This window comes from Tasmannia lanceolata, unplaced genomic scaffold (genome assembly GCF_043159265.1).
Source record: "Tasmannia lanceolata isolate RefF3 unplaced genomic scaffold, GAP_Taslan_0.1 ptg000013l, whole genome shotgun sequence".
NCBI lineage: Eukaryota > Viridiplantae > Streptophyta > Magnoliopsida > Canellales > Winteraceae > Tasmannia > Tasmannia lanceolata.
The window spans coordinates 43,922,646-43,949,313 of NW_027518690.1; the positions used below are offsets into that span (position 1 = coordinate 43,922,646).

The window sequence follows — 26,668 nt, forward strand, 5'->3', positions numbered from 1 at the left end:
TTCTACGATGCTATTCTAAACCTAGGGGCCCCGTTTCCTTTTTCTGAATATTTTTATCGTATCTTCTGTTTTGCCCCACACATTCTGTAGTTTTTCTTGTGTAAAAATCTCAAATTGAGTTTGGGACCTAGAGGAAACCCCTTGGGAATTTCACGGGATTCCTCCCCACACTTGCTGCGATAGAAAGATAAAAAGGAATTCCCCACGGTAGCTGGAAGACTATTCTCCCAACTAAATAGTCTGACTCAAACTAGAATCCTAGAGGACTTAGGAAAAGCTGACTCTCCAAATGCCCTTCATACTCAAGCTTTAGGAATAGTCAATTTGTGTTTCATATGGATGGCAAATATGAAAAAAATGCAATAACTACAAGATAGACGACTTCATTAGACTATATTTGGCATCAACAAGTGTGGGTAGGCCTCCTTCGCCACTCCACTAGTTATACATTCCTTCCTTCCCCCATTGAGAAAATGAATGACCTTTGCGTACAGCCTTTCCCAGACTCTTCTACCTACCAGATATCCTAACCGACTTTACCACTAAACAAAAAATAAGATAAAAAGGAAAAGATAATGACAAATAATAAAAGATAATAACAAATGAAAACTAACAGTACGGAAGAGATCAACCATGAACTGATATCCATATAAGATGTAGGTGTTTTATTCAAGGGGGACATGTTTCCACCTAGACATGTAGGACATTATATCATAGGTTGATAATAACTTTGACATCTTGTGTGGGTCAATAGTGCTCACAAGAGCTTGACAAAGTCTCATTCTGTCTTCCTTTTATTGCATACCGAACTTTAGGGGTTGGCTGAGGGGTGTGAGCATGCTATTTTGTAATTTTAATTTTTACGCCGGGATTTCTATCGACGCATATAAGCAACTTGAACTGAACCCAATTTATAGAAATTTTAGTGTATTTATTAATTTAATTAGTGCTTTTCTTCTCAGGTGCATTGTCTTCAATTTCTGATCTATGAGCTGGTATCTGGTGGTAACTTGAGGAAGCCAGGAGGGCTGTTTGGAAATAGTAGCTCGGAAATTTCTGTTAATGATCTTAAGCAGTTAGAAACCTTCTTTTACAAGCTTAATTTTTTCCTGCATATTCTGGATTACACAGGTTATCCTCTGTCCTAATCTGCTTTTGTTTTACATTGTAATCTAAAAGTTGTTTTTTGTAAGCATTTCTATAGTACTCACTAGCATGATTTCCTTTTGATAAAAAATAGACAATTTAATTGTGGAATTCTTACTAGAACTATTCTACTCTAAGATATTATTTTTAGTTGTGTACTATGTGAATCTAACTATAACATGAATCTAGGTAGTCATATATTAGTCTAAGCGGTACGATTTACACTTTTTCTTTTTTCTGAACTTTTGAAAGACGTTAGTAAAGGTCATGGAAATAAAAGAGAGCCTCAACCCAGAAATTGCACATCAGGCATGAAGTTCCATGTAGCTCAATTGCAGCAGTCACTACTTCCCAATTCCTGTAGAGTAGCAAACAAAGATTCGCTCCAATATATATTTTGGACTTACCTGGATTTATGCAGATTTCTTCATGAATGCTGAGTGATAGATTTATGGTATGATACCTTCAATACCTCTAGTCATGGATACACACTCATGCATATGGATTGCAGAAAATCAGATGTATGTGCATTAAAGTATTCTCTTTGAAAGGGACAAAATGAATTTTTGGTTAAAAAAATTCTCGAGTAAAAATTATTTTGAAAGGGGAAATCATCATTTTTTAGGTATTTAGGACTAAATTGTATATTGAAAAAGGGAACGACGCCCTTGTTATCTTCAATTTTAATTTTGCTAACAAAGTTGAGGGAAATTTTTTTCTTTGAATTTACTTTTTCGAAGTCAAGGATAACAGAAAAATTCCTCTCTTCTTTTATTTCAACCATTGATTTGAGGGTTATCTAGCATGCATTTTGTACTTGATATGTGCATAATTCTGCATAGTTGCTGCGGTATTACTTCAAAGACTTCTGCTACTGCATGCAACTGTGCAGAATATACACATATCAGTACTCAATCGTTGTGATCTTGGGACCATGGTGATTACAAAAATACTTTATTTGTTGATGCTTGATTGTGCCATGAAATGGTGGCAAAGCCTATATATGGTGGCAAGTGACAATTGGGCCTATAATTATTTTTATTTACTGTTAAAGCCCACATGACACATGTTCTGCTTAGTTGGTTGACGCATCCCACTCTTTAATATAATTCGGTCTACGTTAATTTCCGTAAGGACATTGAAATCTTCATGTGAATACTAGCCGAAAGGGGGACACAAGATTTATAGAAAAGGGAGTCTTAATAATAAAGGTATGCATATTAAATGTGAACATCATATAATAGCTCATTATATCATGTGTATGTGGTGTGCATTCTTGTATCTATCCCATAATATACGGTATATGTGTTCAACTAAAAGAGTTCAAAATGAGATGATAGGGCTTCTTTGGTTTTAGAACATTAGGTTAGGATCCATAGTATATGCTTTGTGAGAGAATTCTCCTTTCTTTCCTATGTTTTTTTTTAGGGGGGGCATGATAGAGTTAAAATATAATAATTCAAATCATGAGAAGATTTTAGCTCTAAACTATTTGTTTCTTTTTTTTCACCTTTTATTCTTCATATAGATGCGACCCTAAAAATGATGTGGCATTCCATCTGGGAAAAAAAGTTGTGGGTGGTTATGTTTTAGTCAAAATGGCTTCACTAGGCATAAGCAAGGTTTCAAGTTTCGGTTTCAGTATGCTTTTCCAATGTAATGGAAATGGAAACATGTTAGTTTCGGGTGGAAATTTCAGTGGAATCCTGCAAAGTAATAAAAAGGTATGGAAACTTATGCAGATGATGGGCATTTAAGATAAAACTTCAAGAAGTGTCCAAAAAAGCACAAATGCACAATAAAAAAAAGCATCATATACGCAAAACTACCCATAATGGTTTAACAACATCGAGCGCCTAGGGACATGTGTTGTCGCACATGTCTTATTATTCAATACACACCACATTCACATGTAATTCACATATTATTTACATAATACATACGGCATATTTCATATGCAAATCATATAAATATAATTATATAACACATACTAGTGCAGTATACGAACTAATGAATTTATAGTTTTTGTTTTTGTATGTGTTTCGATTTCAATAAGCATTCTGGTGGGCATGGAAATAGAAACATTTCAGTCATTTCGTGTCGGTTTTGACGGAAATTTTAGTGCATGCATGTAAGGCTTTGATTTAGAGTCGGGAAGGGACGTGTGTGTGTGTGTGTGTTTTAAATTTCGATTTCGGTTGTCACACAGAAGCATTTTGGTTTCGGTTAGAAATTCCAGTAAAAATCCTGTAAAGTCAAGGAAACATATGCAAATGATATTATTTAAACATGACATTTCTGAAAATGCTAGATTAAGCAAAAATACACACTTAGAAACCATCACATATGCTAGATGATCATCCATAATGGTTTAAAAACATCGAACATCTAGTGGTATATACTATTGCGCATGTCTGATAATTTAGTACATACCAAATTATACATTTACTTTATATAAAATTTGTACATAATACATGTACCGCATTTTGCATGAAATTCATATAAAATAATTATAATACATGTTAATATGGTATACCGGTATTACACTCATGATTTTGGTTTATGCATTTGGGTCATTTCGATTTTGGTTTCGGTGGGGGTGGAAATGAAAAAATTTCGGTCGTTTCGTGTCGGTTTTGGTGGAAATTTAAAATCATTGTCCAGGATTTTGTGGCATGTCTCTATGCTCATTAGAAGTTTGAAGAACAAGGTGCATAGTAACTATTCTAGGTTTAACTAAATTAAAAATTTAGTGCTTTATTTTATTCTTTCTTTAAATGGATTGTGTTCTTGCTTTGCGTATTTGAGATCTTGTCAAATGCGAAAGTAATATGAATTTTTTTTTGAATGATGAAAGTAATATGAAATTTGTTCTTATGCTACCTTGAAAAGTTAATTTTCAAGAACTATGTGAACCTTTCTTTTTGTGCTGATTGCAGTGACAATTGGAACATTAACCGACCTTGGTTTCCTATGGTTTAGAGAATTTTACTTAGAATCGTCCCGTGTTATCCAGGTATAGCTAATCAATATTTATTTTTTGGGAAGTGATATATCCGCCCCTTTTGATTACTTGGACACCCAGCAGCAGTGTATCAATGACTGCAGAGGGGCTGATGTACTTCACGTTTGAAGGATTCAATGGGGCTGATTGCCACGTACACTGCTGCTCGGTGTCCCAAGTAATCAAAAGGGGCGGATATATCACTTCCATTATTTTTCTCATCAATTTTTATTTCCTTCTATCTAAATTCATCCAAATTCATTTCTAGTTGGTTATTTACTTACTGTTGAAATGGATATGTTAACATACAAAATTCCTATTCGTTCGGTCTTTCTATCTTTTACTATTCTAATTATATGAACCATTAAAAAAAAAAAAAACCTTCCATTTTTCTCTTATTCTGATGTAAAGAGAATCTTATTCAATTTAAAATCCAACGATCATGTGTCTTGACTTGCAGTAAACTATATTTTCTGCCCATTTGCTGTATACTACTCATAATTTTTATTTTACTTCTCTCGCCTGTATTCAGAAGGGTGCCATTGTTTATTGACATATGCAGTTTCCAATTGAATGCTCTCTTCCCTGGATGCTGGTGGATCATGTAATTGAGTCTCATGATGGAGATCTTATTGAAAGCATTCTAATGCCATTTGATATCTACAACGACTCTGCCCAGCATGCACTACTTGTACTCAAGCAGCGTTTTCTTTATGATGAAATTGAAGCTGAGGTATGGGAATTCTACTCAAGTAATTTTACAACTCAACTCAACTCAACTAAGCCTTTGTCCCAAACTAGCTGGGGTTGGCTAATGAATCCTTTAGAAAATTTTCATGAAGAAGGTGAAAGGATCTACCTGGCTCAAATTGATTAAGTCTAATCCTGATACTAGTTGGGTTCGTTTACATGGATAATTTTCTTCCATTCTCTCCTATCCAGGGCATGTTCTCAGTTATGTTCCTAGCCCTCAAGTCTTTCCTCACTGTTTCTACCCAAGTAGTTTTCGGTCTGCCGCTACTTCTTTTTACTCCATCAACTTGTCACGAGTCACTTCTTCTCACTGGAGCATCCAAAGGCCTACGTTGGATATGCCCAACCCATCTTAAGCGGTGCTCTATCATCTTCTCTTCAATTGGTGCCACCTCCACAAATTGAGGAGAAAATTTTACTTGAAGAAAATTTCCCAAGTTGTTAATTGTTAAGTAAAAGTCTAAAACTAATAAGTCTTATTGTATTTTCTTATTGTTCTTTCATGGAAGTTGAGTTTCTTGTATATCAAAGAGCTTCTTCTGCCTGTGAAGGAATGCCATAGATGAGATTTGTAGGCTAACATTTTATTGCTTACCCTAAGAACCTTAAATGGAACTTGTATGCATAAGGGAAGAGATCAAAATGAAAATAACGAGAATAATCTCGCATGCTTATAATCAAAAGAACATAATTTGATGTCTAGTAAATTGTTGATTTATCCCAAAGTCTTGACCTGGTGGTCACGGGTTCGAGTCACAGAAACAGCCTCTCTGCAAAGCAGGGGTAAGGTTGCGTACATCTAGCCCTCCCCAGACCCCGCAATGGCGGGAGCCTCGTGCAGTGGGCCGCCCTTTTTTTCATCCCAAAGTCTTGACCTGCTGCAATGTATATACGACTGCCATGACAGTTACCCCTCCCCAAATTGCAAATCAGATCTTGGTAACTAAACTCAGTGCGAATAACTAAGCATCCTGTAGTTTGAATTCTAGGACTTCTTTCTAATGCTTTTGACCATCAGAACTTGGATTCCATGTGGGGTTTACATTTTGCGAACAAATATTTATTCTGAAACTTGAGCTCTAGTTTCTCTAGTCTCTTGTTCAAAGCTCATTCTCTGATGCTATCTGACTTGCTCACTCCCAAAATGCACGGCTAATCACTGATACTTATCCACATCAAGTTTCACATTACATTTAAAGATTTCTAAATTTATCATTTTGGCATTGGCACTTGTTAGAAATGAGATTAGGGTTAGAAAAGAGGAAGAAGAATGGAGAGGATGGAGAGTCTCCACCAGGGAGCTCCTCATGAATATGATGTATATACCCAAACTAGGGTAATTGGGCAACAATGTACAATGACTACAATACCTCTAACTACTACAAGTAATGTCTAAACTACCTTAATACATTATTCAACACTCCCCCTCAAGCTGGAGTGTATATGCTATGGGTACAAAGAAAACTACAACAACTAAAAATAATAAAAAGTATATAATCTCATACGCACATCCAGCTAGGTATAACACTCCTCAAGCTGGTGTGGTGAATACATAAGGAAAGCATAACAAAAGATAACAACCACCATGAGAGTACGGTTGTCGAGATCACCGACCACCAAAAAGGAACAATTCCCCATGAAGTAGCACTACGGCGAGAGCAGTCACAACCGTATCTCCCCCTAAATGAGAACCCAACAAATAAGTCTGGAACCACGAAGGATTGAACCGTGCACCTCGGCAGGGGAATAACAACGATCCATCGAGCAAAAAGGCACACCAAAGGTGCCCACGTGAGCAACGACAAAGCACCACGAGCAGGAACACCAGCTAAATAGCACCACGCCAATAGAAGATAATCACCGATGGGAAAACCATAGGAGACAAGGTCGTTAGGAAAACCGTTGCCAGGAGAGAAGAAGAGATAGAGAAGATAACCAACTAACGATAGGTAAACCATCGTCTGGTGACAAGGTCGACGGCATGAACATCGTCGCCTAATGATAAGGAGGGAAAAGATGAACCAATCAACCATGGGGACACCATCATCTGGAGACTAGGTCGACCACATGAACATCATCACCTGAAAAGAGCCGACCAACGATGGATATGGAAGCCATCTGAAAAGGAGGGAGAAGATAACCAAACAACGATGGGGAAACCATCGTATGGAGACAAGGTCGAAGGTATGAACATTGTTGCTTAAAAAGGAGCCGACTAACGACGGGGACACTATCGCCCGGAAAAGAGAGTTCGATGGGAAAAGACCGTCGCCTGTAAGAGAGCAGACCAACGATGGACGTGGAAGCCATCGCCCGGAAAAGAGGGGATGATAAGGCCTAAGGCCGAGAAGACAAAGACTGACTAGATAGCACAACAACACTCCCCCTCGGGCAAAACTACATGAGCCCGGAGAAGACAAGAAAAGACAACAAGGAAGACGATAACAACCACCAAGGGGACGAACGGAGATCATAAAGAGAAGACGATAACACTCTCCCTCAAGAAAATACAATATAACAACACCCCCACAAAGAAGACAATACGAAGAAAAATACAACATCAAGAGAAAGCAATAACTCCAATGAAAACATGACAACACTCCACCTCAAGTTGAAGGTCAAATACCTTTATCTCGCAACGAAAAGCGAACCACACCTCTCTGGGATATTTATCGAACATTTGGTGTGCACCTTGAAGAAGACAAAGAAACGAAGAAAAACAAGGCACTACACCTTTCTTAGACATTTGAGCAAACACTTGGTGTGTGCCTTGAAGAACTACATAAAAGACATAGAAAGCAATCCATAGAAGACAATGTAAAGAAAAAGATGACATCAACAAAAAAAAAAGAGAACCATAAGAAACAATACAAGACAACACTCCCCTTCAAGTTGAGGCCGAAGGCCTTCAACTTGAAACGAAAGGAAGAATTTCAAGGCACAAATTCTCTTTCGGACATTTCACCAAACACTTGGTGGGCACGGTTACTTTGGAATGGAAGACAAAAGACATGAAACACAACAAATATAAAGGTAGAAAAACAAAGATGAGGATGAAGGGCAACAAGACAACACTCCATACGGCAACCCAACCTTGCGAGAGAGGGAGAGATACCGAGAGTTGGGTGAGTGAAGGGAAATGAGAATGAGGTGGTTTGAGGGAGATATTTGAGGGAAAGCTAGAGAGATTTTAGGGTTTTGACAAAAGATGAGAAGGGTTTGCCGAGGAACCCAAACAAAAAAAAAGGGAGGGAGAGAAATAGATGCGCGAGAATGAGATGGCGTGAATGATAGATGAACTCTTCTTCTTTCCACCTTCCCTAGGATTTTTGCTCTGATACCATGTTAGAAATGAGATTAGGGTTAGAAGAGAGGAAGAAGAAGAGGAATGGAGAGGATCAAGAGTCTCCACTAGGGAGCTCCTCATGAATATGATGTATATATAGGCCCAAACTATGGCAACAATGTACGATGACTATAATACCTCTAACTACTACAAGTAATGTCTAAACTACCCTAATTCATTATTCAACAGCACTAATGTAATTTAGCTGGAGATCAAATTTTCTATTAGTAATGTTCAAACTATAGTTTTTTTATTTTAAAGTGTACTTGTTAACATATTCTATTCAATTTGTCTAAGCACTTTCGACACACTTTGTCTTCTCTTTTAATAGGGTGGAAAGTTAACATGGTACCAGAGCTCTTGCCTCCTTGGAGCAGAAACTGGGTTTTTTAAATGGTCCCAAAGCTAACATAGAATTTGCTTTGGTTTATAGGTGGATCTTTGTTTTGATCAGCTTGTTTTCAAGTTAAGTGAGAATATTTTCACATACTATAAAAGCCGTGCAGCAAGGTATTCTATTCTCCTTTCCTTTTCTATACAGGTTATGCCATCATGTCTTTCATTTAAACAATTCCTCTCATTTTCAAATTTATCTAAAACCCTTCTGCAGTGAGCTGCTTGATCCATCATTCCTCTTTGCCTTGGACATTGGTGATAAATACTCTGTTCAACCAGTGCGATTTAATGCAATATTCAAAATGAGGAGAGTGAAGGTGAGAACATATGGCTAATATTTAGCCCCACATTTTTCTTATTGATATATGACTTTCATTTCTAGGGTATTTCTCATTTTGTAACCTTATAAATTCTAGCCATCCTCTCCTACATTCAAGCTCTCGGTAGGAGATGGTTTTTCCATATTTCATGATTCAATTAAAACGTTTTTTATTTTATACTTTAGTTGTTTGAACATAATTTGAGCGAAGTGGAGTTGCACTGTATAACTGCCATTCTGTAAACAGAATTCATAGTATTTAAGGAAGAGTGGGGAGAGGCGGGCCGTCATGTACAAGACCGGATTATCATCAGTCATGGCAAGAACAGTTTTGTTTGTTGCTAAATAGGAGGTAGGGTGGACAGACATGAATTCTCTTGTAATGCTAGAAGCCCATTTGTCAAGTTCAATAGAGTAGAACAATGATGGCACCATGTCTAATGAGTCATCTTCATATTCGTGCTTGTCAGCATCCAACTTCTTACCTCCACAATTTATAAACAAGGAAGAGTCTGCAAATATTATGGAACTCATAAAAAGCCATTCATATTGACGATTTCCTTTGGAACTCTTAACTAATGTTCAAAAACTCAAATTTAGTCAAGAACTCGTCAAAGAGTTAACTTGGTGTTGCGGTGCAAGGCACTTATAGACCCGATAAGTTTTCTATTGAACTAGTATTGTGTTTTTTGCCTCGTTTCCTCAATCGCTGGGGATCTCTTTGGTTCCTAGTATGATGACATATTATTCCGTTCCTTTTGATCACATTGGGATGCTTATGCTTTTCTGTTTCTCTATATTTGGTCATACTGTGTTTTGGTGGGAACTTACCTTAAATGCTTTGCTTATTTTTCCACTAACCATGCTGTGTTTGTACTACTTTGGTTTCCATTTATTCTGTACTTCCTAGTTGGATTATTTGGCTGAAAGTATAGCTATTGATGTGTTTGGAGTTCCTGTTTATTGTATTTTTCTGATTCATAATGCTGAACCTTCTCTTACATGCAGTTGTTGGGGAGGACGATTGATTTTAGGAGCTTAATAGCTCAAAGAATGAACAAAGTATTCCGAGAGAACATTGATTTTCTGTTTGATCGTTTTGAGTCACAGGATATATGTGCTGTTGTGGTAAGTGATTGTCGAGTGATTTCCCTTTGTTCTTTTTGTGGAAGTGAACTAATTGGTTCTGATCACATTATGTTTCTAGGAATTGCAACAGCTGTTGGATATCTTGAAACTCACCCACCAATTACTTTCAGAACATATGTCAATAGACTCATTCACTCTTATGCTGAACGAGATGCAAGAGAACACGTCGCTTGTTTCATTTTCTGGACGACTCGCTACTCAGGTTTGGATATCCTTCGTTTCTTTCAGTTGGCTACCCAAATTAGTTCGAGTGATACTACTGTTTAATTTGGAATCTATTTTTGCCTCCGATTACTAGTTTGGGTGTCCGCTTCCTATTCAGTACTTGTAACCATGGATTTAAATTTCGGTTTCGGTTTTGACCGAATTCGGTAAAAAATCAAAGCAAATTTCATTATTGTACTGAAATTTCGGCCGAAATTTTGTAAGCAAACTTAAAAAATCATCTTTTCCGAAATTTTAGCGAAATTTGGTACTCTAGCTGAAATTTCGGGTTTGGGTGATCAGTTTCTGTCCCAATCAAAATCCGAAATTCGGCCGAAATTTAAAACCATGCTTGTAACATACACATATAGTTCTATATACATACATACATACATGTATGTATCTAGTTTTGTACTCTATGCATTCAGTGATTTCAGAAAACAAATTTATATCAAGTGGACTATGGATAATGCTAATAATTTACCAATATAATTTGCATTACATAATGAAAAATGACTACAAGGAGAGCACCTTGTACAATATGCAATTGGGTATCAGCATCCATGCTTTTAAATAGGTCATGAATCGACCACAAGACATTATAGTGGACAATACTTTTTAAATTACTTTACTGACATGGAACATGTAGGCGATGATCTTTCTGTCACTTTGTTTTGTTGTAAACTACGTCAAAGACCATCAATTGTCTCATAAACCTATGCAACCACATATAAATATGCTTCACATAAACAGAAATTGTATTTTCTTTAATTTCATAAAGGAAGTACAATATCATGAAGGAATACAATAAAATGATGGAAAATTAAAGGGTTTTCTAACAATAATGAATAAAATAGTTAATTTTTTTGAATGGCCTGAAGTGTTTTACAAATTCTTGTTTTCTTTTTGGTAGGTAAGCTGGGATTGAACCTCCGACCTCCTGGTTGAAGACCAAATCCTTGACCGTTGAGCTAGAGGCTCAATCCCTTAAATAAAATAATAAATAAATAAATAAAATGAATTTTAAAAAACGAAAAAACCCTACTGCATAAATCTGTAGATACGGTAAGAATTACTCACATAAAAAAAAAAAACTAGAAGCTAACATGCATATATGATAAGTTTTTTTTTCAAAAATATAGTTTTCCCTATTTTTGAAGAATTTTCTAACAAAAGTAAATAAAATCATTACGTTTTGAAATGAAAAAATCTGACCCATCAATCGGTAGGTTGGGCAAGAACTCATATACATAAAATTAGAAGCTAACATGTATATATATATTATTAATTTTTATTAGAAAATATACTTTTTTCTATTTTCAAAACCATAAATTCATGAAAAATGAATAGTTTTGCAGTAATCTATGTGCAAATGCATTAAATCAATAATTAGTTGTTGCTTTTGCACCATAATTGAACAGAGAAGAAAAAATATAAAATGTGCAGTTACCAAGCAAAAATGTGAAAACCCAAACTTCTCTATACACTTTGGATATGTTGATTGGAGTTTTGTAATTGACGCACTAAAGTGATAGCATTTCGATCAACATGACTGAAAGATTTCATTTTGACGGAGATGGAGATGGAAACATGTATGTCGTTTTGTGTCGCTGTCGGCTAACTTTTAGAACTGGCTTTGAATATCGTTGTGAATCATTTTGGCGAATTTTATTTCATTCTATAAACGAAAGAAGGAAAATGTCAACCGATATAAATTGAGTAATGGTGTATTTCTTTTAGTTAGAATACTTATTATTAATTATATAGGGTCTATAGGATGGGCCTAATGGCACTACTTGTAATAAGTGGTAATTGATATAATACAAAGGGATCAATTCATATGGTGGGACATTTCAAAAAAGAATAATTTAGGAACACATAAATAAGATCAAATCCTTCTTAAATGTAATTCAGGAAAATTGCAACTTCCCTTGGCGTGGCGAAATGTGTCATAAACAGTTCCCGATAGTGGAAAGATAAGCCAGGATGTGATGATTAGAAGATCTGAAGAGCCGCCTGCTGAATAGAGAACATAATAGATCTGGATGATAACTCGACAGGTACAAAATTTATTAAATGTGTAAATCTAGATGATAGCCTGATAGATGGAAAAGTATAACAGATCCAGATGCTAGCCCGGCTGATGTCGACCGGTTAGAGAGATGTAGATCTCGAATATAATCGATAATATTTGTAGCACCCTCAATCTAGATGCCGAATCATTAATCAAAATGAGGTAACAAGTTAAAAAGGGGAAGAAGAAGGATGATAAAATGATGTTTTGGCAATGGGTACAGTTGGCTCGCTCTCCTTTCTCATCTACTTGCCTCGTTTCCTCTCTTTTTTTCTTGTTTCTTTTTTTTTCTGTTGAAAAGTAAATTTGACCACTTGTCTTCCTTTTAGCAAGGCGAAGTGCCAGTATATGCTTTCAGAATTGTACACTAATCATTTGACTGCAGCCACTGTTGATGGGGTTCTAATTTCTATCCTTAAGATAGTGCTAACACACTATATAATAAGTGATTATTCATTGTTACTATTTTTATTTTGTGGCTCATCTTTGTCAACATTGTTACTATTTTTTTTCTTCAAAAAAGTGTTGATGAAATGTAGGGTTATTATATGAAAAAGAATCCTAATTTGTTTAAGACGCAATGGAGACAAGATGCAAATGCACGTTGAAATTGCTTTGCTCAGATGACTACTGGACGGGCTAAACTAGGCCAAAGAAGTTCCAGGCCTTCCATGTAATTACTTTATGTTGCCTACTGTAACTTATTTTAGAAGTGGCTTTAGAAGAAAAAAATTTTGGGTAAATTTCTCTTATTAGAACAGTTGTCAGATATGAAAATCTGCATGTTTGTTGCTAAAGGTCTCTTTGTCCGAACTTGAAGGCTCAAAGCCACCTATGAGATTCAGACACTATGGAAACTTGTGCATTAACTTGAAGCAAAGCTCCAAAAACTAAAAACTGTTCTGAACAGAATGCATCAAAACTCTAATGCACTTTCTCAAGATATTAATTTTAAGGTAAATAGCCTTATCTTCGCCATAGAGAATTTCTGTGACTTAAGCCATAAGGTATTAGAATGACATGCTACCAGCAAGAATTGTGGTTTGTGCAAAGTTGACTAGGCTGCTATTTCATCGAACTACTATAAGTACCTTCACACGATATTAACATAGGGGAATATCATGTTGTCTTCTTAGTTAATTCCTGTCTTGTAAGTCGTAAGTTATGAGAACGATGTGCTACTACCACAAATTGCTCTTTGTGCTCTATATTGAATATGGTTGTTATTTACCCCAACGGCTGAAGTAAATCATTTTGCTTGTGTTATGCTTACATGCCCTAAAATACAGATGCTTCGTATAGAGTGTAAAAGAAATGTGACAGTGGATTTTGATTGTAAGAATGCAATTGTATGTGTTTGTTGTGTTTTTGCAAATGTATGTGTCTGTTGTGTTTTCTGGGCTATCCACTTACTTATTTGGCTTCCAGATTTGGACAGAGATGCAGAATGACTTCTTGCCAAACTTTATCCTTTGCAATACTACACAACGTTTTATCCGTTCTTCAAGAGTGTCCAACGTTCCCATGCAGAAACCTACGGTTCCTTATGCGAAGCCTAATTTCTATTGTGGTTCTCAAGTAAGAATTTTTTCAATTACTTCCAGCTTTGATTGCATTCACTTGATATTGTAATCCATCCTCTCTCCCCGTTGCTACCCCCACCTGGTTGGTATCTTCTCATTGTTATTTGTTCCCTTGCTGATACATGCTAACAAACAAAACAATCCATTGATCTCCCTTTTTGGTTTCGTCTGATTTTTTCGTTGTTATCACGCATTTTGTTTTCAAGTACATATCTATATCTTTCTTCACATTCTCATGCATAAATTTCTAAATCTTTAACCTCCAATTAGAACTTATAATGCTTATTGATGAAAGTAAATATGAGAATTGGCTCTCTGTTTTCATTGAAGTTATGTCTGAATTCTTAACTAAAATTTGGATAATAATCTACCTTCTTGTTGTAGGAGTTGAATTTGGCATATCAATGTTTTGCTCGATTATATAGTGGATTCTTTGGAGTGCCCCACATGTTTGCCACTGTCAAACTTCTAGGGTCTAGGTCAATGCCTTGGCTTATTCGAGCTCTATTGGATCATATATCAAGTAAGGTAATTTCTACCTAATTACTAGTAAAGTTAATCGACGGAGATAAGGGATATGAAGCCGGATTACAGTTTCTATTTACATTATAATGTTTTAGTTTGATAAATTATGTTCAAATTAATCTCTGTTCTATTTTTTATGCATTGCTTGTTTATAGTTATATTTAACATTTTCTAGATAACTTTTACTAATATTACCTGCACTCATTGTTATTCATACAAGGTTTCTTTTATTTTAGTGCTAAATGTTACATCCTTCCTATTCTTAGTCATCAATTCGCCATGATGTGATAAGCAAGGAACTTCTACCTGTAGCCTAACTGCTTGTTCTTAGTCTTCCATTCACCATGATGTGATATAGAATATTAATGAAACATGGAGAATTAGCGAGGGAAGTTCTACAGGTATCCTATTAACATAGGTTAGCATTCCAATGAGAATGGATTGCCTATTAAATATCAATGGAAATTTACCTAATGATCGATCACTACATGGATAGGACAGGTTCAAGTATGGTCTTGACCATAGTTGCCAGTGTGGGAAGCGAGTACGTGATGCGGGAAGCGGAAACGGAGAAGTATAAATGAACAAGTCACAAGATGCACACACCAAGATTTTACATGGTTTGGCCAAGATGCCTACATCCATGTGTTCTCACATGATCTCCCATCGTGAGCAAACAAAATATAGGGATTACAATGGGATTAACCTGCAGACCCGCAAACCGCTACCTTTTCTCTCGTCTTCTGTACTCAAGAATAACCCGAGAGAAAACCCAAGGAACTGAGAAAAAACCCCAAGAGAACTCTCTCGCTCTCTCTCTCAAGCATTTACTCTCACATTTTGTAGCCGCCACACTGGCTCGTGGCATTTTTGAAGCTTATTTAATCGTAGATTTTAACAAATTTAACCAAAACGTCATTCCTATTTTGGTTTCCCTCTACAACTAAGCCACCTAGTTATTTTGGGTAACTGATGGTGGGAAACGAGGCAACTTTTCCAACAATCACAATGTTGACTTACTCTGGAGCATAATTAGAATGATAACCATTATTCATGCCCTGTTATCAGTTAAAGAGCAGCATAAAAGTTAAACAGTGTATCATAATATTTTAACCAAAAAAAATGCGGCACTAGGATCATGGATTTAAATTTCGGTTTCAGTCCCAATTCCGGCCTTGACTGGAACCGAAATTTTGGCCGAAATCCCGAAAGTTCAGCTGAAATCCGCTAAAAAACAATTAATTAATCATTTTGGAAATTTCATAAAAAAATTATATTTAAAAAAAAATTGAATTTATCAAAATTTGGGCTGAAATTTCCGAAAGTTTGGGTCCCAACCGAAATCCGAAATTTCGGATTGCAGATGAAATTTAAAACTATGATTAGGATAACCATGGTTCTATATTATGCTTCTTTTTTTACATGTCCAATAGTAGAAATGTGTAACTGAGATGTGTTGTATTATATGAACCGTTTCAGATTACAGCACTTGAACCAAAGGTTACAGGATTGCAAGAAGCATTGCCAAAATCTGTCGGATTGCTTCCATTTGATGGAGGTGTTGCAGGTACTTAAGTATTAGAAATTAAGTTCTTGAACTAAATCTCTCAACATTTGAACATTGAATGTGCTAATACAATTTATGATGCTGCATTTATTTCCCTTACCATAGTAGTTTAGCCACCATATGATGCAATATTTTACTCTAGAGACTAGATTATCAATGAGGTGCCCCTGAAAATTGATCAGCTCCACAGAATTATGATATAATTAAATGGAAATTACATCCAAGGAACAGTTTTGGGCTACTTATGATGAAAGCATCCCTCATTGTATTCAGTACCTTGAAAAGCAATAGGGAAGGCGAAATTTATTATGGTGTGGTGGGTTTGAATGTAAGTTCATTTTTTTCATTTAAAATATTGATGCTCCACAACTTGTTTATTTTCTGATGTTCTATAATATTGTTTGCTACGATGGTTGTGGAATTATTTCATGTTTGAATTTGGATGCATATTTGGTGGTGTGTGCTTAATGATTCAGTTCATGAGTTCTTACTCTAAAGTGGGACAGCTGAAAAAATAAAGTCGTCCATGATAGTTTTACACTTGGTAGCAAGGATATTTTTCCAGGTGACACTTCTGCATTGGAACTTGCTCCCACATCCACCATTGGCTACGTCTTCCATGACCCCCTATTGATTCCGTATTTAACTCCACAAGTTATATTTGTTGACTGTCAGTTTTAGAATTTAGATATTTTCTGGGTAATTTCGTATAAACATAATCATTACACCTGTTAACAAATCTCAGGGCCCAATGTGACAATGGAAGAATATGGGATCTATTTTCACGATGTCCTGGAACACTGGCTGATCATGCAACGCTCTGGATTTGCCAACCATCTCTCTGCTTCCGGTGCCCTCTGGAATATCAATGACTACCCTATCGTCCTCTTCATTTTGAACCTCAGTAAATTGAATTGTATTGGAGCACATGTGTGTCCCAGCGACCACGAACCTCGACATCTGAAGCAAATGTGCTCCTGTCGCATTGCCGTCATGTATACCTCAGTTGGTACTCAGACACCCGTAGGTGGTGCTGTGGTGAGAATACCTTTGCTCTAAATAATCAGTGCTGGTTGTGGAGATTGCTGTCATAGTATAGTGTTCAGTTGAAAGGTGACTGCCCTCTGCATTTGTGGAGTCGGTGGTTGAAGCTATAGTGGCTCCCTCTCTCTCATCTGTTGTTTTGAGGTTTAGATGAAGCACTAGACATCCAAGGCCCTTCTCAATGCTATGCTGCATACAAAAGAAGCATGCATCCATGGCAGGAGCTACTCAAATTCACCAACCAAAACATCAACCTTTTGGGGATCTTTATCAGTATCCATATCTTCTCGAAACAGATGTGTTGGACATTAGATAGGGTATAGGATAATATGTTTCTCTTCGTTGCTAACCATAGTTATAAATTCCGTTCCGTTCCTGCCGGAATGGACCGGAATTCATGTTCCGGGCCGGAATCTGGAACGGAACGGCCATATATGCCGTTCCGGTCAGAATTCCTGTCCATTCCGGTCGTTCTAGCCGGAATTCCACCGGAATCCGGAATTCCGGACGAAACAGGCAGAATTTGTTGTTTTGTCCGAAATTCCACAATTCCTGTTTTGTTTTTCATCTCTTCCTGTTTCTTCTTCTCCCTGTTTCTGCTTCCTGTTTATATTTTTATTGTCCATTTACTTAAGATTTACATGTAAATAAGGGAATACCTAAAAGGATAAAAAGTCAACTTTCCTCTAGTACCAAATGCGAAAAATAGGTCAGGTCAAAATCCTAACTTCCAAACGATGGGGCATTTTTCTAATTTTAAAAATTCATAAAATCTATCATGTCCAAATATTATTAAATCCCAAAAGTCTGGTAAAAAAAGTCTCATAATTTGGTCTCTAAATTTTTTTCATCTTGACAGGCACTCTTCAACACACTGGTCAACATGCTGGTCAACACAGGCATTTTAGCTGATAATGATTTTCCTAAGTAAATGTTGGATCTTCTACATATTTTGTTCAATTAATTGTTTCTTCTATTTTTCTCACAATTTCTGATTTTTTGTATTTTTTTTTTCATATTTTTAACAATTAAAAAAAAATTCCCTCGTCGTAGCAGAATGAAAAGTTTTGAACGAAATGCCGAACGAAACGGACGAAACACTGAAACGTTCCGTTCCAGTAGCCAAAACGAAACAGTGAACGAAACAGTGAACGAAACGGAATTTATAACTTAGTTGCTAACTCAGATTATACCTCCTCTTTCATTCACATGATCAAGTACCTACTACCTAATGGGTGACAATACCTACTGATTTTTTTGGTAATCAGCAAAAAGCAGATGATAGGCAATTTTTTTGGAGAGGGAAAAAGATTCTACTATTGAAATCTGTTGAAGTATAAATGGTTAAATAACACCATCTCTAACAGATTAAGCTTTTGGAGTAACTGGTTGTTTCACATGGTATCAGAGCAAAGATCCTGGGTTCAAAATTCACAACTCCTTGTTATCATAGTACACGTGTAATGCCAACCCAAAAAGAGGGGTCACAAATGAGGGGGAATGTTGAAGTATAAATGATTAAATAACACCATCTCTAACAGCTTAAGCTTTTGGAATAACTTATTGTTTCACAGGAGAGTAGAGCCCTTACACTTACCGGGAGCTATCACGACTAATTCCCCTCCATTTTCCTCCTATCCTACGATGAAATTCCCCAAGGGAGTAGTCAAGGCACACTTGTCACTTCCTGAAGGATGGAGCCATGAGGTTGTGACAAGTATCCTCATGGCTAATCCTCACCTTCCACTTGTCAACTAGCTAAGCGTTGAGCCGTTGAGCATTGAGCTAGTGATGAGTGTCCTCGGTCTCCACTAGCTTGCACATGGCCACTTGCCATGTGTACTTGGTCCCTACAATCCCAAGTCCCAACACATTGTCCTCCTTTGTCCCCCCATATCTACATATGTACCCTCACTACAGCCCTCATTACACACTCAAATTACAAGGATGCCATCTAAACTTAATTAAAATTTTGCCACTATGCATCTTCATGTGTTATTCTTTACTCTTGCCTGCCTCCATAGGGCCTTAGGATTCTGGCAACTACAAATTTTCTTTGATGGATTTCATATCATTAGATGGGAAATGTAAGAGCCAAAGGGGTAGAAAAGAACAAAATGTCCAACTAAACCATATAATGAATCACGATGTGCTATGAAAGATAATTGAAGAATGGACAGCGAAAAGGACCAAAGTTGTAATCAATGAGAATGTCTAGGAAAGTAGATAAGAAATGGTAAGAAAGTACAATGCAATGAGAACTTGGGTCTAGATCTGCATCTGGATCTGTTATATAGGTATTGGAATGCCAATCTATGCAGGAAGATTGCTATTCTTCAAATCTTGAAGAGGCTAATTAAAATGAATCTTTTTTTAACTGAATAATTCTTTTTTTTGAATCTCTTTCGGTTTCGGTCATCAGCGAAGTAGACACATTTCGGTTTCGGTTCGAAATTCCAGCCAAAATCTTGTAAAATCACGAAAACATTTTGGTATGAAATCACGGCCGAAATCGAGGTAAGATTCTTCACCAATGGGTTTTCTTTTTATTTTTTGTTGTTTTTTAAAAATTAATTAAAGGAATCCCAGTGCGGGAGCCTCATGCACTGGCCTGCCCTTTTTTTTAATTGAAGGAATCTCGTTCTCCTCTTTTCTGCAAGTGGAGTTGACTTTTGTCATGTCTTTTGTCGAAATGTTGACATTTTGACAAAAACTTTGCTTTTTTATCTAAAAAGTTGCGTGTTTCGCATATTTCAACCGATACATTAATGGAAACCCGAAATTTCAGGTGAAATCTCTACTTTTCTGAATCCAAGTGGATTTTGTTTCAGTAGCAGCTGAAATCAAAATATTCCAGCCGAAACCAAATGTTTTGACCAAAATTTAAAACCATCATTTCTTCAATACAAGCCAGTTTGATGCTATTAAAGTTTGAGAGGATGTTACTTTGAATCAGAAACTATATTTATGATAAGTGTCCAGGTATATGACTAAATAATCTTCAAAGAATAAATGAAAAGAAATTTCCTTTTTACCTATCAGAAAAATAAATGAAATGAAATCACTGAGCTTCCTAATAGAAGAGACACCAAATTCCAAGGACATTTGTGCATAATAATTTTCCAATATTTTGCTATGGTTACTGTCACGATTACCTAGATTTATTTATTGTAGGGAGTCTCATGTAAGAGGTTTGTTACTATGTCCTATGCTTGATTACCAAGGATATATATTCTTCATATTAAAGTATAGAGTGGGTACTAATAACACTTATATTTGTAATAATTTTGCAATTTCACTTCCATTAGGCAAGTCTATCATTCCGAATGTGTCACAAGCACTTTATGTTCTTTTGTCCGATATCTTTATACCATTCATGATGTACCTCATCAAATGACTAATTTTGGCCCAGACTAGAATTTGGAAGAGTATAGCAGAGAGTTTAGAACTCAGACACTTAAAATCACATAGATCCTTAAATTACATAAATCCTATGAAGCACGGGTACGGGTATGGGGTGCGGGTACGACACGACAAGGGTACGTGATTTGCCAAAAAAGCCGGGTGCGGATACGTTCGGGTACGCCGAATATAATAATATATTTTAATATTTTATTATATATTTATAAAAATTTAAAAAAAAAATGTAGAGCAATCAAATAACAATAACATCACCAAAATGGAAAATTCTAATATTACTCTTCATTTCATAAGTGATTAAGTTCCATATTTCATAACATGAGGCATCAATACATCAAAAAGTCTATCACTAGTGTGTTGACCACTGTGTTGACCAGTGCCTGACAAGATGAATAATTTTTAGAGACCAAATTATGAGATTTTTTTTACCGGACTTTTGGGATTTAATAATGTTTGGACAAAATAGATTTTATGAATTTTTAAAATTTGAAAAATACCCCACCGTTTGGAAGTTAAGAAAGTTAAAATTTTGACCCGACTCTTTTTCTTTGAATTTTGTACTAGAACTGGAGAGTTGACTTTTTTTCCTTTTAGATTTGGGTGTTGAAACTATTTTTAATAAATCCAAAAGGGGGGTATTCCGTTATTTACATGTAAATCTTAAGTAAATGACATTTACTTAAATGGTTTACATGTAAATGCCGAGTACAGGAAAGTAGAGAGAAGTACAGGAGAGTAAAGAGAAGCAGCAGGAAGAAGCAGGACGTGTCGGGTACGCGTGGTGCGCACCCGACACGCACCCAACCGCCAAAACTACTTTTTTTTTTTTTTTAAATAAATGGGGTACGTACCCCGGACGTACCCGGGGCGTACCCGCACCCCATACGTGTCGGGTGCGGGTGCGGGAGCCCCGGGAGAGTACCCGTGCTTCCTAGCATAAATCTCTCAATGAATTTTAACTTCTATAGTGTCTCATTATAGATATGTTATTTTGATTAGTAATGAGACTTATTTTATGTAATTTTTTGTACAGGTTGTCAAAAATTTGTTCGAGAGCAACTAAACTGGGGATCAAAATCAGAACTCAAAACAGAGATTATTCATGGCCTGAAGGAAATAGGAAGTATATTATACTGGATGGGGCTTCTTGACATTGTTATGGTGAGCCAAATGATTTCTTTTTTTAAATGTCCACCTTTGATCAATATGTACATTTTTCTTAAGAAATTACGACTATGGATATTAATATTGGCTAGGGACTGTTGTATTAAAACATGTAAGTGTTGCACAACTGCATTATCTGCTATACTTATTATAGGTGTTGAACAAACTTGTAATGCTTTCTTTTGTGACTTCTTCATTTCCTGTCTTTTGTGCTCAAATGTTTTGGTTGTATCTAGGTAATTTCGTCGATTTGGTTGAGCACAGCTATTTCTTTTGTTGTTGATTAATGGTAACATCTTTTATGCACATGGCGTCTTGATACCTTGGATTTTTATTCATGTCACATTAACTGGCATGTAGTTCACGTGCTCATCTTCTTTTTTCACTTGATCAATGTTGGATAGGCCATGAGTTATTCTATGGCTATGTTACCTCAACATATAGTTTCTCCAATATGATGTCAATCATTAGTGAAATGTAAATTGTAAATTGTTGATAACTGATATGTATCTAATCTCTCAAAACATGATCAAACATGATGTGTAGCTAACAATAAGATGAGATCTAAGAAACACTAAGCACAAAGCAAGAAAACACAAGATTTACAACGTGGCTATTAGGACCCATAAGGGCTCTAACGTTCCAAGATAAGATCTTCACGGGGAACTAAAATGACATGCCTCTACCCTTAGACTTCGATTTAGTCTTGGAATCATAATTTATACCCGTGGCAAGTTAATTAGCTTCCTAGGGACCTTTTAATTGCCTTAGCTACTTTCTCAATTGTACTAGATAAAGAAGCTGTCAAACTATCTTTTGGAACAACATCGAGTTTAGATGCCCTTTCACTAATGACCTTGGCATTAGGAGACTTAATAGTTAATATCACAGTCAGCCAATGTGAAAAGCTTTAGATTGACCCATCGAAGTAAGAGGAAGGAGAAGGGTGATAAAGATCCCCCCAACAAATCATCATATTTACATATTGAAATTGGGTAATTGGGGAATCTCACTCGACACTTTTGTTTTCCCTTTATCAATGGCCTCCATAAAATTAAAAAAAAGGTTTAGAGAAGTGATATGCATACACCTAATAGTAGAAAATGAAGTAGATCGCTTACCGGCATGAAGCATTGGCAAGAAGGATGGACTGATGCTCAAGGGATTCACCTGAAAAACCTTCTTCTGGTGAGGCCTTCCACCCTTCCTTTATGAACTTCTCCACCCAACAAGGCACTAGCATTCTCGATTCTAGAATTCTCCAAACAAATTCTAAGATCATTGTGCTCAAGGGATTCACCTGAAAAACCTTCTTCCGATGAGGCCTTCCAGGCTTCTTTTAGGGACTTCTCTACCCAACAAAGCACTAGCGTTCACAATTCTAGTCTCAAGCTTTTGGGCAATCAGTCTCAGCATGGGCCATCACCAGTCCATGACTTTCAGCAATGAACTTCATTGGCTTGCTTGTAGATTGCAAATCAGTATGAAAATCTGCAATGAAACTTCATCAACAACCCAAGCTATAGTGACAGCTTCCCCATAACAGGCTTGAAGGCCATCATTTCTCGAAGCCAACCATTATTGGCTTTGGATCCAAACGAGCAAGTCTAAAAACTTTCTTGGGAGTTGGGCCTGTGCCAACATAGTCAAGCCTGACCCTCGGTCCAATACCCTAATGCCCTGTTTGGTTGCAAAAAAGGTGGAAGAAGGCTGGGCATTTTATGGGATATGGAAGGCCAAATGTTATTTGGTTGTCAAATTTGAGCTCAAATTCCATTTGACTTCAAGACATTGAGGAGACATCATCATTACACTTTTTCTTAGGTGGCGCTGATGTGGCGGGAGTTGTCCCCTCTACTAAAATTCCAATGGCAAACCTCCTTTTTGGAGTTTTTTTGTGAGAAGAAGAGTGGAATTTGTTTGTCCGATATAATCATTGCCTTTTTCCTTTCTGTCTCTCTCTTCCACAACCTATTTTGATAATGACACCCGAATATTTCCACGCCTCTCCTAGCAACCAAACACCTTATCGCTTTTTTCCTTTTGACTACCACTCTTCTCCCCTAAACAAGCCTACACAACTTCCATGCTTGTCACCTCCCCCTTTGACTACTTCCAATAAAATCCCAGCAACCAAACAGGGCATAAGGCTTTGGCCCAAAAAACTCTAAAAAACCGGAAGTTTTCCCGGGCCACTAGTAGGGGCTTTGGTATTTTTCTTTGTATATGGAAAATGGGAGGGGGGTTAGGGCATTTTTAAGGAAACTAATATTTCTTGGGTTAAATTGGGAATGATGAAGTTCCACCCAGGTGAACCCGGACGGGTGTCTCTTCTGCTTAAAATCATGGGTATGCTCCCCGGTGATGCAAGTTCAAATCCCCCCGTAGTATCCCGATGCGCGTGGTTTATAGGTGATTGCGTGCATCCATAGGGATTAGTCCCGCCCTAAAATGGGGTGGGGATACCCTATGTCATCAAAAAAAAAGTTCGACCTAGGTGGGCGCTTCCTTTTGTGTAGAACCAAGGGTAATCGAGTAATTTCAATGGGTCAGCCCTAGCCCTTAGTTCAATCTAAGGTATTTTCCAAGGGTCAAGATCATCTTTGGGTGATGGGAGCTAGCCAAAATGGAGTGTCTATAGCTTGAAGAAAGGTCTCCCTATGCTTTCCACACCAAGCTCTCTCTCTCTCTCTCTCTCTCTCTCTCTCTCGTTTGAAGAAAGGTCTCCCTATGGTTTCCTCACAAAGCAACAGATCTCCCTGTACCAAAAAGAGAAAACAAACTACTTACTTTTCTCCTACATGAATACCAAGAATCCATCCTTATATTCCCTCCATTGTTGATCTTGTCTCTATCACGCTTATTGGAACTATATCTTGATTTTCTCTTTATATATTGTAGTTAAGTTCAACTTAATTTCGTTGACTACTCTCTTTTGGTACCCATATTTTTCTAATGTGCTTTTTTTGGGTGATTTCGCTAGAATTTCTCATATTTTTAATTAGAAACAAATAATCGTCTTCATTCTATTTAAAAAATGTCTTGCAAGGAATTCTACTTCAAATGACATATCAGGAAGTTCTACTATGTGAGGGTTGATGAATATCTCTAGAATTCAAATATTTATGCAGCAATGCAATTGCCCAACTCCATGACATGATACCTTCTCCACCATGTCAAGATGATGTGGCTGGAAGAAAGCTCTACAAATGTTTACAAGCAGGATGTGCTGTCATTTATAAAGAGGCTTTTCATCTGGCCATTTAAAAGTTTTCTACCCATTCCAACAGTGGACCCAACACAATGTTAGTAACTGTTAACTTACCAACTTCTCCAGAAGCTTAAGCTATTGGAGAAAGGTGTTATTTGTCATTTATACTTTAACACTCTCCTGCACGTGTGGCCCACTTGGCAAACACGTGGCACATGTGGTCCCACTTTGGGCCGACCATCGCATGTTGTTTTTTTGCTATCCGGGAGGTTTGAACTCGAGACCTTTGGCTCTGATACCATGTTAAATACAACATTGAATATTGAAGAGAAAGAGAGAGATGGAGAAACATATGGGAGAAAGTCTGCGGCTGTGAGAGTCGTGTATCACCTCTCACGCACAAATGGAGGGGTTAGGATGATCCTATGGAGCTGATTTTTGGTACACACCCTATCTATGATAAGGCCTTGCAAATGAATGGTTTGGATCACTCCCCAAAATGTGGGACCCATGTGATTGGGCAAGCTAGCTCACCATAAGTTTGGTGAGCTTAAGCTCACCAACAGTTTCCTCATATATATATATATATATATATATATATATATATATATATATATATATATATATATATATATTGTCTGTATGTGGAAAGACATAAATATCCCTCTCACACATAACTTAATAACCACATGACCATTCTCAACAGTAACCTTTTAAGCAGCCATCATATTACCCTGCTTTGTGTTCTTTTGGGACCTTTCTCATATTATGCTTTTGTGTACAGCATGAGAAATGATAGATGGCATTAGAATCATACATTGTCTGAGCTCAATAAACAATTGAAAGTAATTGTGCAATATCAACAAAAAGCTAAATTGAAAAATATAAATTGCCCCATCAAAATGTTCCATTTTCAATTTATTCCATCTATCTTGATTTTCAAAGAAGGTGCTTACCAAGTTACCATCATGTATTTAAATTTCGGTTTCGGCCTTGGCTGAAATCCCGATATTTCGGCCGAAATTTGGGAAATCCTCAGTAAATTTCCGTTTCGGTCCCAAGTCCATTTTAAAAAAAACAGTTGGTGAATGGTGATGGTTTCTTATCTGGACAGTGTTGCATGGAACTCAAAACTCAGAAGTTTTCCAGCTTGCATTTACTGTAACACGTTTGCTACTGATTCCAAAATGTATCAATTTCATATTTCAATTTGCTGGATTCTGACATGTAATTTTTCATGTGCAACAGAGAGAAACTGAAACAACACAATTCATGCAGATTGCCTCATGGTTGGGGTTGGTTCCTGGGACTGATGAACAAGTAGAACAAGTTCAGGATGTCAGAGACAGTCCCCTTGTCAGCCTATTCAAATCTGCCACAGCTGCAATTGCGTCATACCCCCGATGCACTAGTCCATCGTCTTTCTTCACCATATCAAAACAAGCAGAAGCTGCTGGTACTTGGTGCCTTTTCATATATCGTCAATTTTTTCTTACACGCAATGGAATCGATATTTGTACAGTTAAATGCCGATATAAGATGGAAATTAGATTGTTCCTATACTCATTATCTCAAGCATGGTCCAAAATTTCGGTTGAAATTCTGAAATTCCGAAATTTCGGATTTCGGCCCGGAATCCGACACCGAAAGTACCTTGATTCAGTGTCGGTCCCGAATTCCGTCCGAAATCATCCAAAATTTTGGGCAATTTTTTAAAAAAATTTCCCCTGGAATTTCCAAATTTTAGCTGAAATTTTGGCTAA

At 36.8% G+C, this 26,668-nt stretch overlaps 1 protein-coding gene across 3 annotated transcripts in view; it reads left to right on the top strand.

Moving 5' to 3' along the window:
- Positions 1-26,668, top strand: part of PIR121 (transcription activator) — a 65,869-nt gene that overhangs the window by 34,358 nt on the left and 4,843 nt on the right. For all 3 annotated transcript variants that reach the window (XM_077394779.1, XM_077394780.1, XM_077394781.1), the window contains exons 17-28: positions 963-1,131; positions 4,086-4,162; positions 4,713-4,883; positions 8,683-8,759; positions 8,860-8,962; positions 9,973-10,092; positions 10,172-10,315; positions 13,820-13,969; positions 14,359-14,502; positions 15,979-16,066; positions 21,564-21,691; positions 26,154-26,361. In XM_077394779.1, the coding sequence (XP_077250894.1) occupies positions 963-1,131; positions 4,086-4,162; positions 4,713-4,883; positions 8,683-8,759; positions 8,860-8,962; positions 9,973-10,092; positions 10,172-10,315; positions 13,820-13,969; positions 14,359-14,502; positions 15,979-16,066; positions 21,564-21,691; positions 26,154-26,361 (1,579 nt within the window). The remainder of the gene's footprint in view (positions 1-962; positions 1,132-4,085; positions 4,163-4,712; positions 4,884-8,682; positions 8,760-8,859; positions 8,963-9,972; positions 10,093-10,171; positions 10,316-13,819; positions 13,970-14,358; positions 14,503-15,978; positions 16,067-21,563; positions 21,692-26,153; positions 26,362-26,668) is intronic.